This window comes from Piliocolobus tephrosceles, chromosome 2, assembly GCF_002776525.5.
Source record: "Piliocolobus tephrosceles isolate RC106 chromosome 2, ASM277652v3, whole genome shotgun sequence".
In the NCBI taxonomy this organism is placed as follows: Eukaryota; Metazoa; Chordata; class Mammalia; order Primates; family Cercopithecidae; genus Piliocolobus; species Piliocolobus tephrosceles.
Genome location: NC_045435.1, coordinates 51,006,140 through 51,022,610, shown reverse-complemented (window position 1 = coordinate 51,022,610; position 16,471 = coordinate 51,006,140). Strand labels below are relative to the sequence as shown.

Sequence of the window (16,471 nt, the reverse complement as noted above, 5' to 3'; positions counted from 1 at the left end):
AAAAAAAAAAAAAAAAAAAAAAAAACAAGAAAAGAAATTTCCAGGCACACTTCAGATGAAAAGAACACCTTTGTGCAAAGGCACTGAGACCACGAAGGTTCTGATTTACAAGATTAAAAGGTCATGTGATTCAGGCACTCCCCTACCTCTGCTGGCTCATTTCTAACTCCACATCTCCTTGTTTCAGTATGACTATTTATTTGCCTGGACTCCTCTTCTCCTACGCCTTCTACTGGCTAACTCCTGTTTCAGCCCTCAAGTCCCTGCCTAAAAATCACTTCGTCCGTCAGGTTGGCTCACGCCTGTAATCCCAGCACTTTGGGAGGCTAAGGTGGTCGGATTACGAGGTCATGAGATCAAGACTATCCTAGGTAACACGGCGAAACCCCATCTCTACTAAAAATACAAAAAAATTAGCGTGGTGGCGTGCGCCTGTAGTCCCAGCTACTTGGGAAACTGGGGCAGGAGAATGGCGTGAACCCGGGAGGTGGAGCTTGCAGTGAGCCGAGATTGCACCACTGCGCTCCAGCCTGGGAGACAGAGTGAGATCCGCCTCAAAAAAAAAAAAAAAAATCGCTTCTTCAGACCAGGTGACTCACATCTGTAATCCCAGCACTTTGGGAGGCTGAGGTGGGTGGATCACTTGAGGTCAGGAGTTTGAGACCAGCCTAGCCAAGTTGGTGAAACACTGTCTCTACTGGAAAAAAAGAAAAAAGAAAAAATTCGAGGAGATTGTCCCTAAGAAATTGTCCTTACTTCTCTTTACCACCCCTACTAGCAACTAGATTAAATTTCCTAGTAAGCCCTCATAGCATCTGTACTTTTATAGCACTTACAAAACTGTAGTTCAGTACATTAAGGCTATTTGTCACTATACTGTAAACTCCCTAAGGACAGGAATCATGTCTGTCTAGTTCACAGTTGTAACCCCAGCACCTAGCACAGTCCCTAACCTACTGTATTGAAATAATGAGTTAAAGGACAGGTACACTGGGGATAGATAATGGAGGGTCTTGAATCTCAGATGGAGAGCGATGGGTTTTATCCTTCAGCAACAGCAAAGTAGTCTGCCTAAAGAGGCAACTAAGACTTGAAAGGAAGATAGTATTGGCTAGATGTGAGTTGAAATTTCCTTAGCACCTAGATTTAGATAGCATTAATATGGAGATGTGAGCCCCTCTGATTTTCGATAGAGCAGTTTTCTTTGAACAATAGCTTTAACTTCTCAGAATTTATCTTCTAGAGGGTAATTTCTGTTTCCCGATTTTGCTCTAGGAAGTAATTTAAATGCACAAGACATTGGTCAAAATGGTTTCCAAAAGAAGACTGTCAAAATCTGAGGATAAAGAGAGCCTGACCGAAGATGCCTCCAGTAAGTATCTAGTCATTTGTTGCTTTATTTCCTGTAGCAATGTATGAGGCATGTGAGAGATATAAAGTTCCTGCTTTTTCAAGTGCTGAGAATCTTCAAAGTGTAATGGATAGAGCGCACAGAATTTTTATTTTTATTTTATTTTATTTTTATTTTTATTTATTTATTTATTTATTTTTGAGACGGAGTCTCGCTCTGTTGCCCAGGCTGGAGTGCAGTGGCCGGATCTCAGCTCACTGCAAGCTCCGCCTCCCGGGTTTACGCCATTCTCCAGCCTCAGCCTCCCGAGTAGCTGGGACTATAGGCGCCCGCCACCTCGCCCGGCTAGTTTTTTCTATTTTTTAGTAGAGACAGGGTTTCACCGGGTTAGCCAGGATGGTCTCGATTTCCTGACCTCGTGATCCGCCCGTCTCGGCCTCCCAAAGTGCTGGGATTACAGGCTTGAGCCACCGTGCCTGGCCTAGAGTGCACAGAATTCAGGGAGAAATATCAGATTTAGGACTGAATTTTTGCCTTGAATTCTGCATATAACTTTGAGTATGCCCACACCCTCTGGGCCTCAGTTTCCACATCCATAAGAGGAATTAGTGTTAGACTTCTCTGCTATACATCATTTAGGTGTTGAGACACAAAGATATAACAGTCTCTACCCTTACAAAACTTTATGTTCTTTCTTACTCTCTTGGAAAAAAAATATTACGATCTAGACACATGCTATGTTAGTGATGTGAAAGGAAAGCTATATCAAAGCAAGCACACCAGAGGCAAAGAAACAGTGCAGACTCTCAATATGAGAAATGGTTGACAAAGATCCCAAGAGTTCCGGATATAAGGAGTTATGGCTGGGTGCTATCGCTCACATCTGTAATCCAAGCACTTTGAGGGGCTAAGGTGAGAGGATCACTTAAAGCTAGGAGTTCAAGACCAGCATGGGTAACATAGCGAGACTCCATCTCTACAAAAAATTTTTTTAATTAGCTGGGCGTGGTGGTGTGCGCCTGTGGTCCTAGCTACTGAGGAGGCTGAAGTGGGAGGATCACTTGAACTCAGAAAGTCGAGGGTGCAGTGAGTCAATAATAGCACCACTGCACTCCAGCCTAGGCGACAGAGCGAGAGAGACCGTGTCTCAAAAAGGGAGCGGGGGACGGGGAGGTTGATAGTTCATTTATTGCACTCATTTACTCTATTAAAGCAGTTCTAACTTGATTTGTGTTGGTTTGTTTTTATTTTACTAGGTTTTTAGGGAACAGGTGGTGTTTGGTTACATAAACAAATTATTTAGCGGTGATTTCTGAAATTTTGTTGCACCTATCACCTGAAGAATGTATAGTGTCCCCAATGTGTAGTTTTTCAATCCCTAACCCCGCTTCCACCCTTTATCTCGAGTCCCCAAAGTCCATGGTATCGTTCTTGTTGTTGTTGTTGTTTGAGACAGAGTCTCCTGTCGCCCAGGCTGGAGTGCAGTGGGACAATCTCAGCTCACTGCAAACTCCACCTCCTAGGTTCAAGTGATTCTCCAGCCTCAGTCTCCCAGTAGCTGGGATTACAGGTGCCAGCCACCATGTCCGGCCGATTTTTTTGTATCTTTAGTAGAGATGGGGTTTCACCATGTTGGCCAGAGGGGGTGTCTGGAACTCCTGACGTCAAGTGATCTGTCCACGTCGGCCACCCAAAGTGCTCGGATTACAGGCTTGAGCCACCACGCCTGGCCCATTATATAATTTTTTTTTTTTTTTTTTTTGAGATGGAGTTTGGTTCTTGTTGCCCAGTCTGAAATGCAGTGGCATGATCTTGGTTCACTGCAACCTCTGCCTCCCGGGTTCAAGCGATTCTCCTGCCTCAGCCTCCCAAGTAGCTGGGATTACATGTGCATGCCACCATGCCTGGCTAAATTTTTGTATTTTTAGTAGAGAAGGGATTTCACCATGTTAGTCAGGCTGGTCTCAAACGTCTGAACTCCAGTAATCCACCCACCTCAGCCTCCCAAAGTGCTGGCATTTCAGGTGTGAGCCACCACGCCCGGCCCATTATGTCATTCTTAATGCCTTTGCCTCCTCATAGCTTAGATTCTACTAACTTGTGGATTGAAGAGTTATTTCTTACTAGGTTATTGGAATTTAAGTCTGATTCTTGGTCAATTCAACCGAAAGAGATGAAAATGCTTGCTGAACAGCAATTATAATGATAAAAATTGCAAGTCCAAAACCATATTAGGAATAGGCTTGATTTAGAAACGGAAACTGTGGGCCAGGCATGGTGGCTCACGCCTGTAATCCCAGCACTTTGGGAGGCCAAGGCGGGCAGATCACCTGAGGTCAGGAGTTCGAGACCAGCCTGGCCAACATAGCAAAACCCCATCTCTACTAAAAATACAAAAATTAGCTGGGTGTGGGATCACGCACTTGTAATCTCAGGTACTTGGGAGGCTGAGACAGGAGAATTGCTTGAACCCAGGAGGTGGAGGTTGCAGTGAGCTGAGATCATGCCACTGCACTTCAACCGGGGCAGCAGAGCAAAACTCTTATCTCAAAAAAAAAGGAAGTTGTGAAGCTCCAATAGTCGATTAGTAATGGGATTATAGAATTAGAATATAGAGAAATTGGTAGAAAATTTGAAACTGAAGAGGAATAATATAGGAAATTACTGAAAGTAAATGTTATACTTTGGAAATACTGTTCTCCAAAAGAGAAGAGACTTCTGAATTAAGTTTATTAGAAGGGATTTGGGTTATCTTGGTCAGTAACGAACAAACTGAATCTTTCATTCTGGTTATGTTTTACATTTCATTCAGGAAGGTAGTGGTCTTTCATTCTGATTAAGGCTTTATTACAAAGAGGGAGAGGAGGCCGGGCGTGGTGGCTCACACCTGTAATCCCAGCACTTTGGGAGGACGAGGCGGGCGGATCACGACGTCAGGAGATCGAGACCATCCTGGCTAACATGGTGAAACCCCCGTCTCTACTAAAAATACAAAAAATTAGCCGAGCTGGTGGCGGGCGCCTGTAGTCCCAGCTACCGGGAGGCTGAGGCAGGAGAATGGCATGAACCCGGGAGGCGGAGCTTGCAGTGAGCCAAGATCACACCACTGCACTCCAGCCTGGGTGACAGAGCGAGACTCTGTCTCAAAAAAAAGAAAAGAAAAGGGATTGGAATTGAAGAAGGAAAAAACAGAATGGCATCATTAAGGGAGAAGAGTAAATTTTAAACTTGGCTTTGTTTGTTTCTTGTCTCTTGTTTCTTTTTATGGGTAGAAACCTATCTGAGCTTTGGGATTAAACCTATCTGAGCTTTGTAGTCAAAGATATGATACGGGAGAAACTTCCCCATTCTGTCTACCCTTTATTGAGATCATTGAGTCTCAAATTTGGTGTGTATCAGGATTATTATCTAAAGACTGTAAAAAGTTCAGACTCTTAGGTCCCATTCCCAAGATTTTGACTCAGTAACTGTGGTATATGGCATGGAATATGCCTTTTTTTTTTTTTTTTTTTTGAGACGGAGTCTCACTCTGTTGCCCATGCTAGAGTGCAGTGGCGTGATCTGGGCTCACTGCAACCTCTCCCTCCGGGGTTCAAATGATTCTCCTGCTTCAGCCTCCTGAGTAGCTGCTATTACAGGTGTGCACCACCACACCAGCTAATTTTGTATTAGTAGAGATGGGGTTTTACCACGTTAGCCAGGCTGGCCTTGAATTCCTGACCTCAGGTGATCAGCCTGCCTCGGCCTCCCAAAGTCCTGGGATTACAGGCGTGAGCCACCATGCTTGGTCGGGATATGCATTTTATTTTATTTTATTTTGTTGTTTTCTGAGACGGAGTTCTGCTCTATCACCTAGGCTGGAGTGCAGTGGCGTGATCTTGGCTCACTGCAAACTCCACTTCCCGGGTTCACGCCATTCTCCTGCCTCAGCCTCCCGAGTGGCTGGGATTGCAGGTGGCTGCCACCATGCCCGGCTAATTTTTTTTGGTATTTTTAGTAGAGACGGAGTTTCACCATGTTAGCCAGGATGGTGTCAATCTCCTGACCTCGTTATCTGCCCACCTCGGCCTCCCAAAATGCTGGGATTACAGGCGTGAGCCACCGTGCCCGGCTGGGAATATGCATTTTAATAAGCTTCCCAGGGATTCCAGTACCGTGGTTTGCAGGCAATAGTTTGAGAGACACTGGCTAGTTTAGTATTTGGATGGAAAACATTTCCATGGGTTATTCTTGTTAGGCACTTGTTTGTTTGAATTTATTTTTTTAGAGATGGGGATTTCACTCTGTCACCCAGGCTGGAGTGCAGTGGCACTGTCATAGCTCACTATATAGCCTCAACCTCCTGGGCTCAAGTTATTCTTCCGCCTTAGCCTCTGAAGTAGCTGGGACTATAGGTGGGTGTCACCTCACCTAACTAGTGTGTGTGTGTATGTGTGGAGATAGGGGGTCTCGCTTTGTTGCCCAGGCTGGTCTTGAACTCCTGGCTCAAGTGATCCTCCTGCCTCGGCCTCCTAAATTGCTGGGATTACCACGTGAGCCACCTTACCTGGCCAGAAATGGCACATTTTGAATTCTTCAAATGAAAACTCAGTAGTTGAAAATAATTCTGTTTGTTTGTTTGTTTTGGAAGCCACTATTGCTGACGATAGTTTATTTCACTACAGCATCAATCCTAGTATAATTTTTAAGGAACACATCGGTTTTCCTCTCAGGATTATTATTCCTGGGTTTAAGTTTTAATTTTTCCTTTACTATTTGCCATATTCTTGAAAATTTTTCTATTTTCAGAAACCAGGAAGCAACCACTTTCCAAAAAGACAAAGAAATCTCATATTGCTAATGAAGTTGAAGAAAATGACAGCATCTTTGTAAAGCTTCTTAAGATATCAGGAATTATTCTTAAAACGGGAGAGAATCAGAATCAACTAGGTAATATTTTAATCTAATTTTATTCTGTGGGTTTAATGAAATAGCTCAGGACTGAATCATGGGTTTTCTAAATAGAGAGGCAATGAAGATTAGAAATGAGAGGGCCATCCATCTTGAGACAAAGTTGAAATCGCTTTTTAGAAAATGGTACAGTCAGGCCGGGCACGGTGGCTCATGCTTATAACCCCAGCACTTTGGGAGGCTCGAGGCAGGCGGATTACCTGAGCTCAGGAGACCAGCCTGGGCAAAACGGTGGAACCTCGTCTCTACTAAAATACAAAAAATTAGCCAGGCGTGGCGGCGTGGGCCTGTAGTCCCAGCTGCTCAGGCGCCTGAGGCAGGAGAATTGCTTGAACCTGGGAGGCGAAGGTTGCAGTGAGCTGAGATCGCACCAGTGCACTCCAGCCTGGGTGACAAGAGTGAGACTCCATTTCCAAAAAAAAAAGGAAAAAGAAAATGGTACAGTCTTTGGTCCTCATTACTACGTGTTAAGTAAAGCATTTCTCATTCTTTTATTAGAAAAAATATTATGTATTATTCCTTTTGTGTTTGCTTATGAAAAAATAAATATCCGGAAAGCAGCTATATCAGTGTCAGAATAATTTCAGAAGAAAATGTATAAAGCCATGTAAGATTCTGTTTTTGGGGAACAGATTTATTCCGTCTTGCTAAGGTTATGGCAGGTCTTTTTTAGAACACTTAGTGGCTATCTGCTATCAAAGCTAAGTCTGTTTTTTTTTTTCTTTTGAGATGGAGTCTCCTCGCTCTGTCGCCCAGGCTGGAGTGCAGTGGCGTGATCTCGGCTCACTGAAAGCTCTGCCTCCTGGGTTCATGCCATTCTCCTGCCTCAGCCTCCCAAGTAGCTGGGACTATAGGCCGCCACACCTGGCTAATTTTTTGTATTTTTAGTAGAGACAGTGTTTCACCATGTTGGCCAGACTGGTCTCAAACTCCTGACCTCAAGCAATCCGCCCGCCTCAGCCTCCCAAAGTGCTGGGATTACAGGCGTGAGCCACCGCGACCAGCCAAAGCTAAGTCTGTTATGTGGGTTTAGATATAACCCCATGACTCTGGGCTAGGCGAGGTGGTTCACGCATGTAATCCCAGCACTTGGGAAGCTGAGGAGGGCAGATCATGAGGTCAGAAGATCGAGACCATCCTGGCTAACACAGTGAAACCCTGTCTCCACCAAAAATACAAAACAAAACAAAACAAAACAAAACCAAAAAATGTGCCTGTAGTCCCAGCTACTTGGGAGGCTGAGGCAGGAGAATCACTTGAACCTGGGAGGCGGAGGTTCCAGTGAGCCGAGATCACCCCACTGCACTCCAGCCTAGGTGACAGAGCAAAACTCCATCTCAAAAAAAAAAAAAAAAGATTTGGCTCTGAAATTAGGTTGAAAATATTTTTATTGGTTTCATCAGGCAAGAAAGCAAAAAACTTGGGTTTTTAGAGAAGGAAAACTATGGTAGGAGACTGGTGACCAGCTCTTCTTTTTTCTGCGTAGCTGTGGACCAAATAGCTTTCCAAAAGAAGCTCTTTCAGACCCTGAGGAGACACCCTTCCTATCCCAAAGTATGTATTTTTCCCCTGGTATTTTTGCTTGTGCCAGCATAACTCTAGAATTTGGAAATTAAGGACACTGGTATAAAGTTGAGTGGGCTAAAATGATTTTTAACAGCAAATATTAAACTAAAAATTTTATTCTTTTTTATTTTTTAAATCTCCTTAAGATAATAGAAGAATTTGTTAGTGGCCTGGAGTCTTACATTGAGGATGAAGACAGTTTCAGGAACTGCCTTTTGTCTTGTGAGCGTCTGCAGGATGAGGAAGCCAGGTGTGGAGAGGAGGCATGGAATCTTGCTGAAAGTCAGTCTGTTCCGCTAATTGTGTGGGGCTGGGGAGGGAGAGCACAGTTGTTTCAGATTTCATTTTTAGTGTAAGCTCTCTTTTCCTCAAAGTAAACCTAACTTTGAAATTCCTAAGCTTGTGGTTATGAGCCTAACAATCAGTGTTTTCTAGAATGTGTTTCACCTGTGTTGACAGAATTTCAACTCTCTACCGATCCCTTGCAAAGAGCCATCTGCTCATTTCTGTGTTTCTTGTCTAACAGGGTAGTTCCTCTTTAAAGATTATGTATTTAACCAATTTTATTGAGAAAAGATGATAAAAGCGTTAAAACAAGGAAAGCAAAGTGGAAAACAGATTTCTTTTTTTTTACAGTATGGGTGCATCTTATTCTAAGAGTCTCATCAAACTGCTTCTGGGGATTGACATACTACAGGTAAGACTGTCACTTTTTCTGTGAACATTTGATGGATGAGGTTTGTGGTGTATGCTCAAGTCTAAATAGCAGGAACACAGGATAGAGTAGAGAATTTGGGTTTGTAACAGCTTTAGCACAGCCCTGTTGCTGTGATGGGTTTGGTAAGGTAACGTCTGTGTTTTAAAACTGTGCTTATTAGCCTAATACATCTGGCAGTCCCATTTATTCTCTCTGCATCTGATTCCTGTTCTTAAAGCTACATCCTGTGTATCTCTGAGTACCTGGTAATCTTTTTTTTTTTATTTTTTGAGACGGAGTCTCACTCTGTTGTCCAGGCTGGAGTGCAGTGGCGCGATCTCGGCTCACTTCAAGCTCCACCTCCTGGGTTCACGCCATTCTCCTGCCTCAGCCTCTCGAGTTGCTGGGACTACAGGCGCCCACCACCGTGCCCAGCTAATTTTTTGTATTTTTAGTAGAGATGGAGTTTCACCGTGGTCTCGATCTCCTGACCTCATGATCCGCCCTCCTCGGCCTCCCAAAGTGCTGGGATTATAGGCATGAGCCACCACGCCCAGCCAATATCTTGTAATCTTTATCATATTCGTATCTCCATCATCTCCCATTTAGCTTTTTAGATGCTTATGTATCTTAATTTTGTCCTTTTCCTCCTCTTCTTCTCTTTTAATATATTAAATAGACAATACATTGATATAATTTAAATATTTCAAGTTATACAAATGTATATGGAACAGAACACTTCCCTCCATCCCGTTCTCCATTTTTCCTCTTCTCCCCTACTGCTAATCTTTTCACACTCTTAAACTCTTCCTTTTCACTGGAAATCTTGAAGATAATTAGTTATTTTCAGTCTAAGAGCTCCCTTGTTCCTCTGGAGAGCTCCCATTGCAACCTATTTGATAATCTTTTAAAGTCTGCATTTCGTGGATTAACCGTCATTGTTTTTAATAATATTTTGATTATGTGATTATTTTAACTTTGTCTTGATAATCATTTTCAGTTTTTCACAAGACAAATCTGTGTATTCCAATAGCATATTCTAAAAATGAAGACATATTCATGTGGATATCTTTGTAATAAGATATCAACTTTAACAAAGTGTTTATTCCCGGAGCTCTGGTTGGAAAGAGAATTACACATTTCTTTTGTGTGTGTGTGTGTGTGTGTGTTTGTGTGTGTCAGAGTCTCCTCTGTCACCCAGGCTGGAGTGGAGTGGTGCAATCTGGTCTCACTGCAACCTCTGCCTCCTGCAGGTTCAAGCGATTCTCGTGCCTCAGCCTCCCAAGTAGCTGGGATTATACATTTCTGTTGTGTATTTTGAGATCATCTCCTAACTCCCTGTGTCTTCTTTTTTAGCCTGCCATTATCAAAACCTTATTTGAGAAGTTGCCAGAATATTTTTTTGAAAAGTAAGTGGAGTTATGGAATGTTCGAAGTACCCCGGTGTTACTTGTTACTTAAGTTTCTCTCTGAAAAGGTTACTCTGAAAACTATTGGTTTCTCTGAAAGTCATATTTATCGTGATGCTTCTTAAGTGACTACTAAAATTTTACTGGAGTGTCTTTGAAGTTTCATCTATTAATATGATTTTGTAAAAATAGGTAGGATTACAATAAAAGTAACTGTCGGCCTGATGCGGTGGCTCACACCTGTAATCCCAACAGTTTGGGAAGCCGAGGCAGGAAGATTGCTTGAGTCCAGGAATTCAAGACCAGCCTGGGCAATGTAGTGAGACCTTGTCTGTATTTAAAAACAGAATTTTTTTTTTTTTTTAAATGTCTGTTGCTTATGCTCAGGGATAATCCCTAGTAGAAGGATACACAATATACTGGTAACAGTAGTTGTTTCCAAAGAGGGTAGCCAGTTGGTTGGAATCAGGTATTCTCTGAATACTTTTCTTTACCTTTTTAATTTTGTAGTGTATGTTGAGACAGGGTCTCACTCTGTCGCCCAGGCTGGAGTGCCATAGTACGATCACAGCTCACTGCGGCATCAACCACCCAGGCTTAAGTGATCCTCACACCTCAGCCCCATGAGTGCCTGGGACTACAGGTGCGCGCCACCCGATCTGGCTAATTTTCATGTTTTTTTGGTAGAGATGGGGTTTTGCCATGTTGCCCAGGCTGGTCTCAAAACTTCTAGGCTCAAGTGATCAACCTGCCTGAACCTCTCCAACTGTTGGAATGTGGCACTACCTGTTTTTTTAAATTACTATGTTAAAAAAGAAATGAACGGCCTAATAGAAAAGTTCATTTGGTTGTGAACAGCCAGTTTACAAAGAAGAAATGCAAGAACATCAAATATTTAAAAAGTTCAATTTTGTTAGCAAAGTCACAAATTTAAAACACTATATCAAAATAGTAAGTAATAACTATTAAACAGTAAAATAAAGGCATTTTTTCCTACTCTCACAGGGTATCCTTGTTGAGTGTGGTGAATAGGCATGCTTGTGCATTGCTAGTGAGCATATAAATTAGTTCAGGCATTGAGTCTGAAGAGCAATAGATTGTATGTGTCAAAAACCTTAGATTTTGCATACCCTTTAGTCCTAATGTCATGTCTCCTAATTTATCCTAGGATAATAACTGTGAATGAAAATGAAATAATATTGGCCGGGCGTGGTGGCTCACGCCTGCAATCCCAGCACTTTGGGAGGCTGAGGCAGGCGGATCACAAGGTCAGGAGTTCGAGACCAGCCTGGCCAATATGGTGAAACCCCGTCTCTACTAAAAATACAATAAAAAATTAGCCGGGAGTGGTGGTGGGCGCCTGTAGTCCCAGCTACTCGGGGGGCTGAGACAGGAGAATCGCTTGAACCCGGGAGGCGGAGGTTGTAGTGAGCCGAGATCGGGCCACTGCACTCCAGCCTGGGAGACGGAGCGAGACTCCGTCTCAAAATAAAAAAAAGAAAAGAGAAATAATATTCGTTTAGTGCTTGCTTTGGCAGTACACGTACTGAAATTGAGCAATACAGAGATTAGCATGGCCCCTTTGCAAGGGTGATATCCAAATTTGTGAGGTGTTCCATATATTGAAAAAGATTACTCTTTAAAATAAATGTGAATAATTGAGATGTTCAAAAAATAGGAATATTATGTGCACATTAATAACTGTAAAAAGAACTAGTTAGTATCATGCGTTAATTGAAAAAAACAAACCCAGGTTACATATAGCATTTATATTAGGTTGGTGCAAAAGTAATTGCGGTTTTTGCAATAAATAGTTCAGTATTTTGTTTAAAAAAGATACACACATATACATATGAATATTAATAGTGTACATTTCTGGAATGACAGGATTATAGTCATTTTTATGTTCTCCTTTTTAATTTTTTCAGAGTCCTGACACAGTAATAAGTTTAAAGGTTTATTTATTTTGAGACAGAGTGTTACTCTGTCACCAGGCTGGAGTACGGTGGTGCGATCTTGCTCACTACAACCTGTGCCTCCTGGATTCAAGTGATTCTCCTGCCTCAGCCCCCCGAGTAGCTGGGATTACAGGTGTGCACCACCATACCCAGCTGATTTTTTGGTATTTTTAGTAGATATGGGGTTTCACCATGTTGGCCAGGCTGTCCTCGAACTCCTGACCTCAAGTGATCTGCCTGCCTCAGCCCCACAAAGTGCTGGGATTACAGGAGTGAGCCACTGCACCCACTGAAGGTTTTTCTAATTTGTTTCAGCTAAATGTCTCATGCTGGATACCTTACATCCTGGCTTGTCTTTTTCAGTTAAGACTGGCTGCAATAACAAGGACCATGCTGTCAAGGAGATGGAAGTGGTCCAAAACTTTAGATGTAGGAGACTTGAAGGAAGGTGGAAACTATCATTTTTGGAAAAATGATAATTGAGCCAACATTTCTTTATTTATAAATGGTTTTTAGTACTTTTATGAATATAATCTAATTTGACTTTCTGTGTTCCCTTAGAAATATATGCTTGTCTTTTTTTTTTTTTTTTGAGACAGAGTCTTGGCTCTGTCACCCAGGCTGGAGTGCAGTGGCACGATCTCAGCTCACTGCAACCTCCACCTCCTGGGTTCAGGCGATTCTCCTGACTCAGCCTCCCGAGTAGCTGGGATTACAGGTACCCACCGTCATGCCCAGCTGATTTTTGTATTTTTAGTAGAGACGGGGTTTCACCATGTTGGCCAGGCTGGTCTTGAACTCCTGGCCTCATGTGATCTGCCCACCTTGGCTTCCCAAAGTGCTGGGATTACAGGCATGAGCCACCGCACCCAACTTATGCTTGCCTTTTTAAGCACTTACTGCGTTGATGTTATTAGTGTCTTACCTTTTAAAAATATTTGTCATATTCGGTTTTTAAGATTTATTAATGTTACCTTTTTTAAAATTATTATTAAGAGATGCTGTCTAGCCCTGTCATCCCTTTTCTCTAAACCCTCCCGGATGTAGCCACTATTCATATTTAGCATACTTTCTAGACATTTTTCTCAACATACATAAGCATATATCTCCTGCATATTGGGTATCACTTGTGTGTCTAGTACAGTGCCAAATGCATAGTAGGTGTTCAGTAAATGTTAATGGAATGGCTAAAATATTTTGTGCAGTATTAATGCTTGCTGTTATTTTGGCCAGGAAGGCTAAGTTCCCTGTCTTCTCTTCCTAACATTTTAGCAAGACCAGTGATGAAATCAACATACCTCGACTCATTGTTAGTCAACTAAAGTGGCTTGACAGAATTGTGGATGGCAAGGTAGGCTTACGGACTTTATCTCTTGAATTTAAAGAGTATGTTTCTCATATCTTTTGGAAGTTGTATTTTTTTTTCTCTTTCTAAACAGAAAATTCATACTTTTCCATCCATCCATCCATTAGCTTTTTCCAATTTTCATCATTTGAGAATCATAGATATTTCACCCTTTAAATTTCATCAGAAAAGTTTAAATACGAAGAGTAGGTATCATTTATTAAATAAATTAAATATTTGGGAAGATTCTTTTTCAAAGTACAGAGATAAATAACTGTGTTTATCTCTCAAATAATTTCAGCTCTGCATTTCACAAGTAGGTAGTGTTTCTTTATTCTGGGTAATGTGCTGCAGTTCTAATAGTGTCCTCTACTGCAGGACCTCACTGCCAAGATCATGCAACTGATCAGTATTGCTCCAGAGAATCTGCAGCATGACATCATCACCAGCCTACCTGAGATCCTAGGGGATTCCCAGCACGCTGATGTGGGGAAAGAACTCAGGTGGATAAGCACTCTGTCACCATCTAAGTGAGGCTCAACTGTGGGGGCTTTATCATTGCAGTATGCAAAAAGCAGTAGTAATGTGGTCTCTTATATCTAAAAAGAGGATGATACCCACCTTCATGAGTAGGGTATGGGATTTGACTTAAAAAAAAAAGGTATATATTTGAACAGGTCCACATACTTTCTTCTTCTTTTGAGACGGAGTCTCACTCTGTCGCCCAGGCTGGAGTGCAGTGGTGCGATCTCAGCTCATTGCAACCTCCACCTCCTGGTTCATGCCATTCTCCTGCCTCAGCCTCCCGAGTAGCTGGGACTACAGGCGCCTGCCACCACGCCCAGCTAATTTTTTTGTATTTTTAGTAGAGACAGGGTTTCACCGTGTTAGCCTGGATGGTCTCGATATCCTGACCTTGTGATCCACCTGTCTCAGCCTCCCAAAGTGTTGGGATTACAAGTGTGAGCCACTGTGCCCGGCCCCACATACTTTCTTTTAAATGGTATACCTGTTATGAGCGTGAAGTCTGGCTTAGGATTAGGTATCTAAATTTGGCCAATGGAGAAGTTGACCATGATCCCTTAGTTTCATTAACATGTTCTTCAGGGCGTCCTTAACCCTGACTGCACATTAAAATCATTTGTGGAGCCTATTAAACATCTACCTTCTTTGGGTTCCTAGGTGATTCATTCTAATGCACAACCTTGCATCAGACCCTTTGCAGAGACCCATTGCTTGCTGTCATTCATTTGAAAAATAGTAATTGGTAGGGCAGTATTGAAGAAGGGGTGAACAATATCCCTAGGTAATAAAGTTTCTGTCATAATGCAACTTTTTATCGTACTAGAAGCATTTTTTAAAAATTCAGTTTGTGATACTTCTTTTGTGTAGTTGTGTGCACAGCTACCTCCAAAACGTCCAATGATTTCTTGCCTTTGTCCTTTTGAGCAGGATGCTCCCTATGGGCAAAGCACTATGCCACCCACTTTACCTGCCTGATGCCAGCTCATCTTCTTTTGTATAGTCTTCTTTTATCATCTGTCACTGTGACTCATGCCTTTAATCCCAGCATGTTGGGCTGCTGAGGTGGGTGGGTCGCTTGAGCCCGGGAGTTCAAGACCAGCTTGGGCAACATGGTGAAAAGCCGTCTCTCCAAAAAATACAAAAATTAGCTGGATGTGGTGGTACGACCTGTAATTCTAGCTACTCAGGAGGCTGAGATGGGAGGATCAATTGAGAATGGAAGGTTGAAGCTACAGTGAGCTGTGATCACGCCACTGTACTCAAGCCTGGGCATCAGAGTAAGACCCTGCCTGTCTCAAAAAGCAAAAAAAAAAAAAACAATCTATTACTGTCCTCACAACGTTGTGCTCCTGTAGCACCATGCGCATGTGTTTCTCATACTTATCACATTTCATTGTAAATGTTTTGTGTTTTCTTTTTCCTTTTTGCTGGGAAGGATATGTACCAAACTAAATAGTGGTGTTCTCTGGGTAGTGGGGATTGTGATGGAAGGCTTGCTTCTACTTTTGTTATTTGAATTTTTATAATAAGCATGTATTATTTTTTGCAGTCAAAACAATTTTTAAAGAAACATACTATAAACAGTAATTTAATGGAACTAAGTATGTCCTTTCTTTTCATACTGTAATGAATGATTTTCTCAAGTCATTGTCTGCCCAGCTCTGTTCAAACCATTACACAACTTTTTTGTTTTTCTACCATTCACAGTGACCTACTGATAGAGAATACTTCACTCACTGTCCCAATCCTGGATGTCCTTTCGAGCCTCCGACTTGACCCAAACTTCCTATTGAAGGTAGGAAACACTCAGCTTTCCAGAAACTGAGCCAGCTTTCCAACCTCCTGGAACAAGTGTTACTCAGTCATTGCCTTGGGAGTAATGAATATTTCATTTTGAAACCATAGTGAATCACATTTGATACTTTTTTTCCCCCTCTCAATGAGTTTCAGATGCTATTCTATGATAGAATCACAGGTCTGTTGTTTTTTTTTTGGTTTTTGTTTTTGTTTTGTTTGTTTTTGAGACGGAGTCTTGCTCTGTCACCCAGGCTGGAGTGCAGTGGCGCAATCTCCGCTCACTGCAACCTCTGCCTCCCGGTTTCAAGCAGTTCCCTGACTCGGCCTCCCGAGTAGCTGGGGTTACAGGCGCCTGCCACCACGCCTGGTTAATTTTTGTATTTTTAGTAGAGACTGGGTTTCACCATATTGTCCAGGCTGGTCTTGAACTCTTGACCTTGTTTTCCACCCACCTTGGCCTCCCGAAGTGCTGGGATTACAGGCTTGAGCCACTGTGCCGGCCCACAGGTCTGTTTTTAAGCAGTAAGTTTTGAGTGGAAATCTGTATTATGTGAATCATACCTGCTTCCCATAGGAATAATACTTTTTATGCCTTACTGTAGCCAGTTGAGAATTTAGGCTCTGAATGTAAGATAATAGCTCTGTTTCACATTTATTGCCCATCTGTTTTTGACGAAGCTGTGGTATTAACAACTAAAAGATTCTAATTTGGGGAAAAATCTAAAATATTTTTTCCCCTAAATTATAAGTGGGAAAATGGAGTAAGAGAAGTGATTTTTTTCTAATGTTACCTAACAGTTCAGTACAAAGTTGAGGTAGTGACATTAAAACTTATTAAGTTTTTGTGCTTTTAATTTTTAGGTTCGCCAGTTG

General features: G+C 42.2%; 1 protein-coding gene and 1 non-coding gene across 2 annotated transcripts in view; both read left to right on the top strand.

Moving 5' to 3' along the window:
- Positions 1–16,471, top strand: part of FANCD2 (FA complementation group D2) — a 79,925-nt gene that overhangs the window by 1,945 nt on the left and 61,509 nt on the right. The window contains exons 2-11 of the mRNA XM_026447629.2: positions 1,276–1,372; positions 6,140–6,280; positions 7,788–7,855; positions 8,014–8,117; positions 8,504–8,564; positions 9,921–9,973; positions 13,204–13,282; positions 13,655–13,779; positions 15,509–15,596; positions 16,460–16,467. Of these exons, the coding sequence (XP_026303414.1) occupies positions 1,288–1,372; positions 6,140–6,280; positions 7,788–7,855; positions 8,014–8,117; positions 8,504–8,564; positions 9,921–9,973; positions 13,204–13,282; positions 13,655–13,779; positions 15,509–15,596; positions 16,460–16,467 (812 nt within the window). The 5' untranslated portion in view covers positions 1,276–1,287. The remainder of the gene's footprint in view (positions 1–1,275; positions 1,373–6,139; positions 6,281–7,787; positions 7,856–8,013; positions 8,118–8,503; positions 8,565–9,920; positions 9,974–13,203; positions 13,283–13,654; positions 13,780–15,508; positions 15,597–16,459; positions 16,468–16,471) is intronic.
- Positions 11,496–11,598, top strand: LOC111546984. Its single transcript, XR_002732990.1, has one exon. It is a non-coding gene; the product is annotated as a U6 spliceosomal RNA (small nuclear RNA).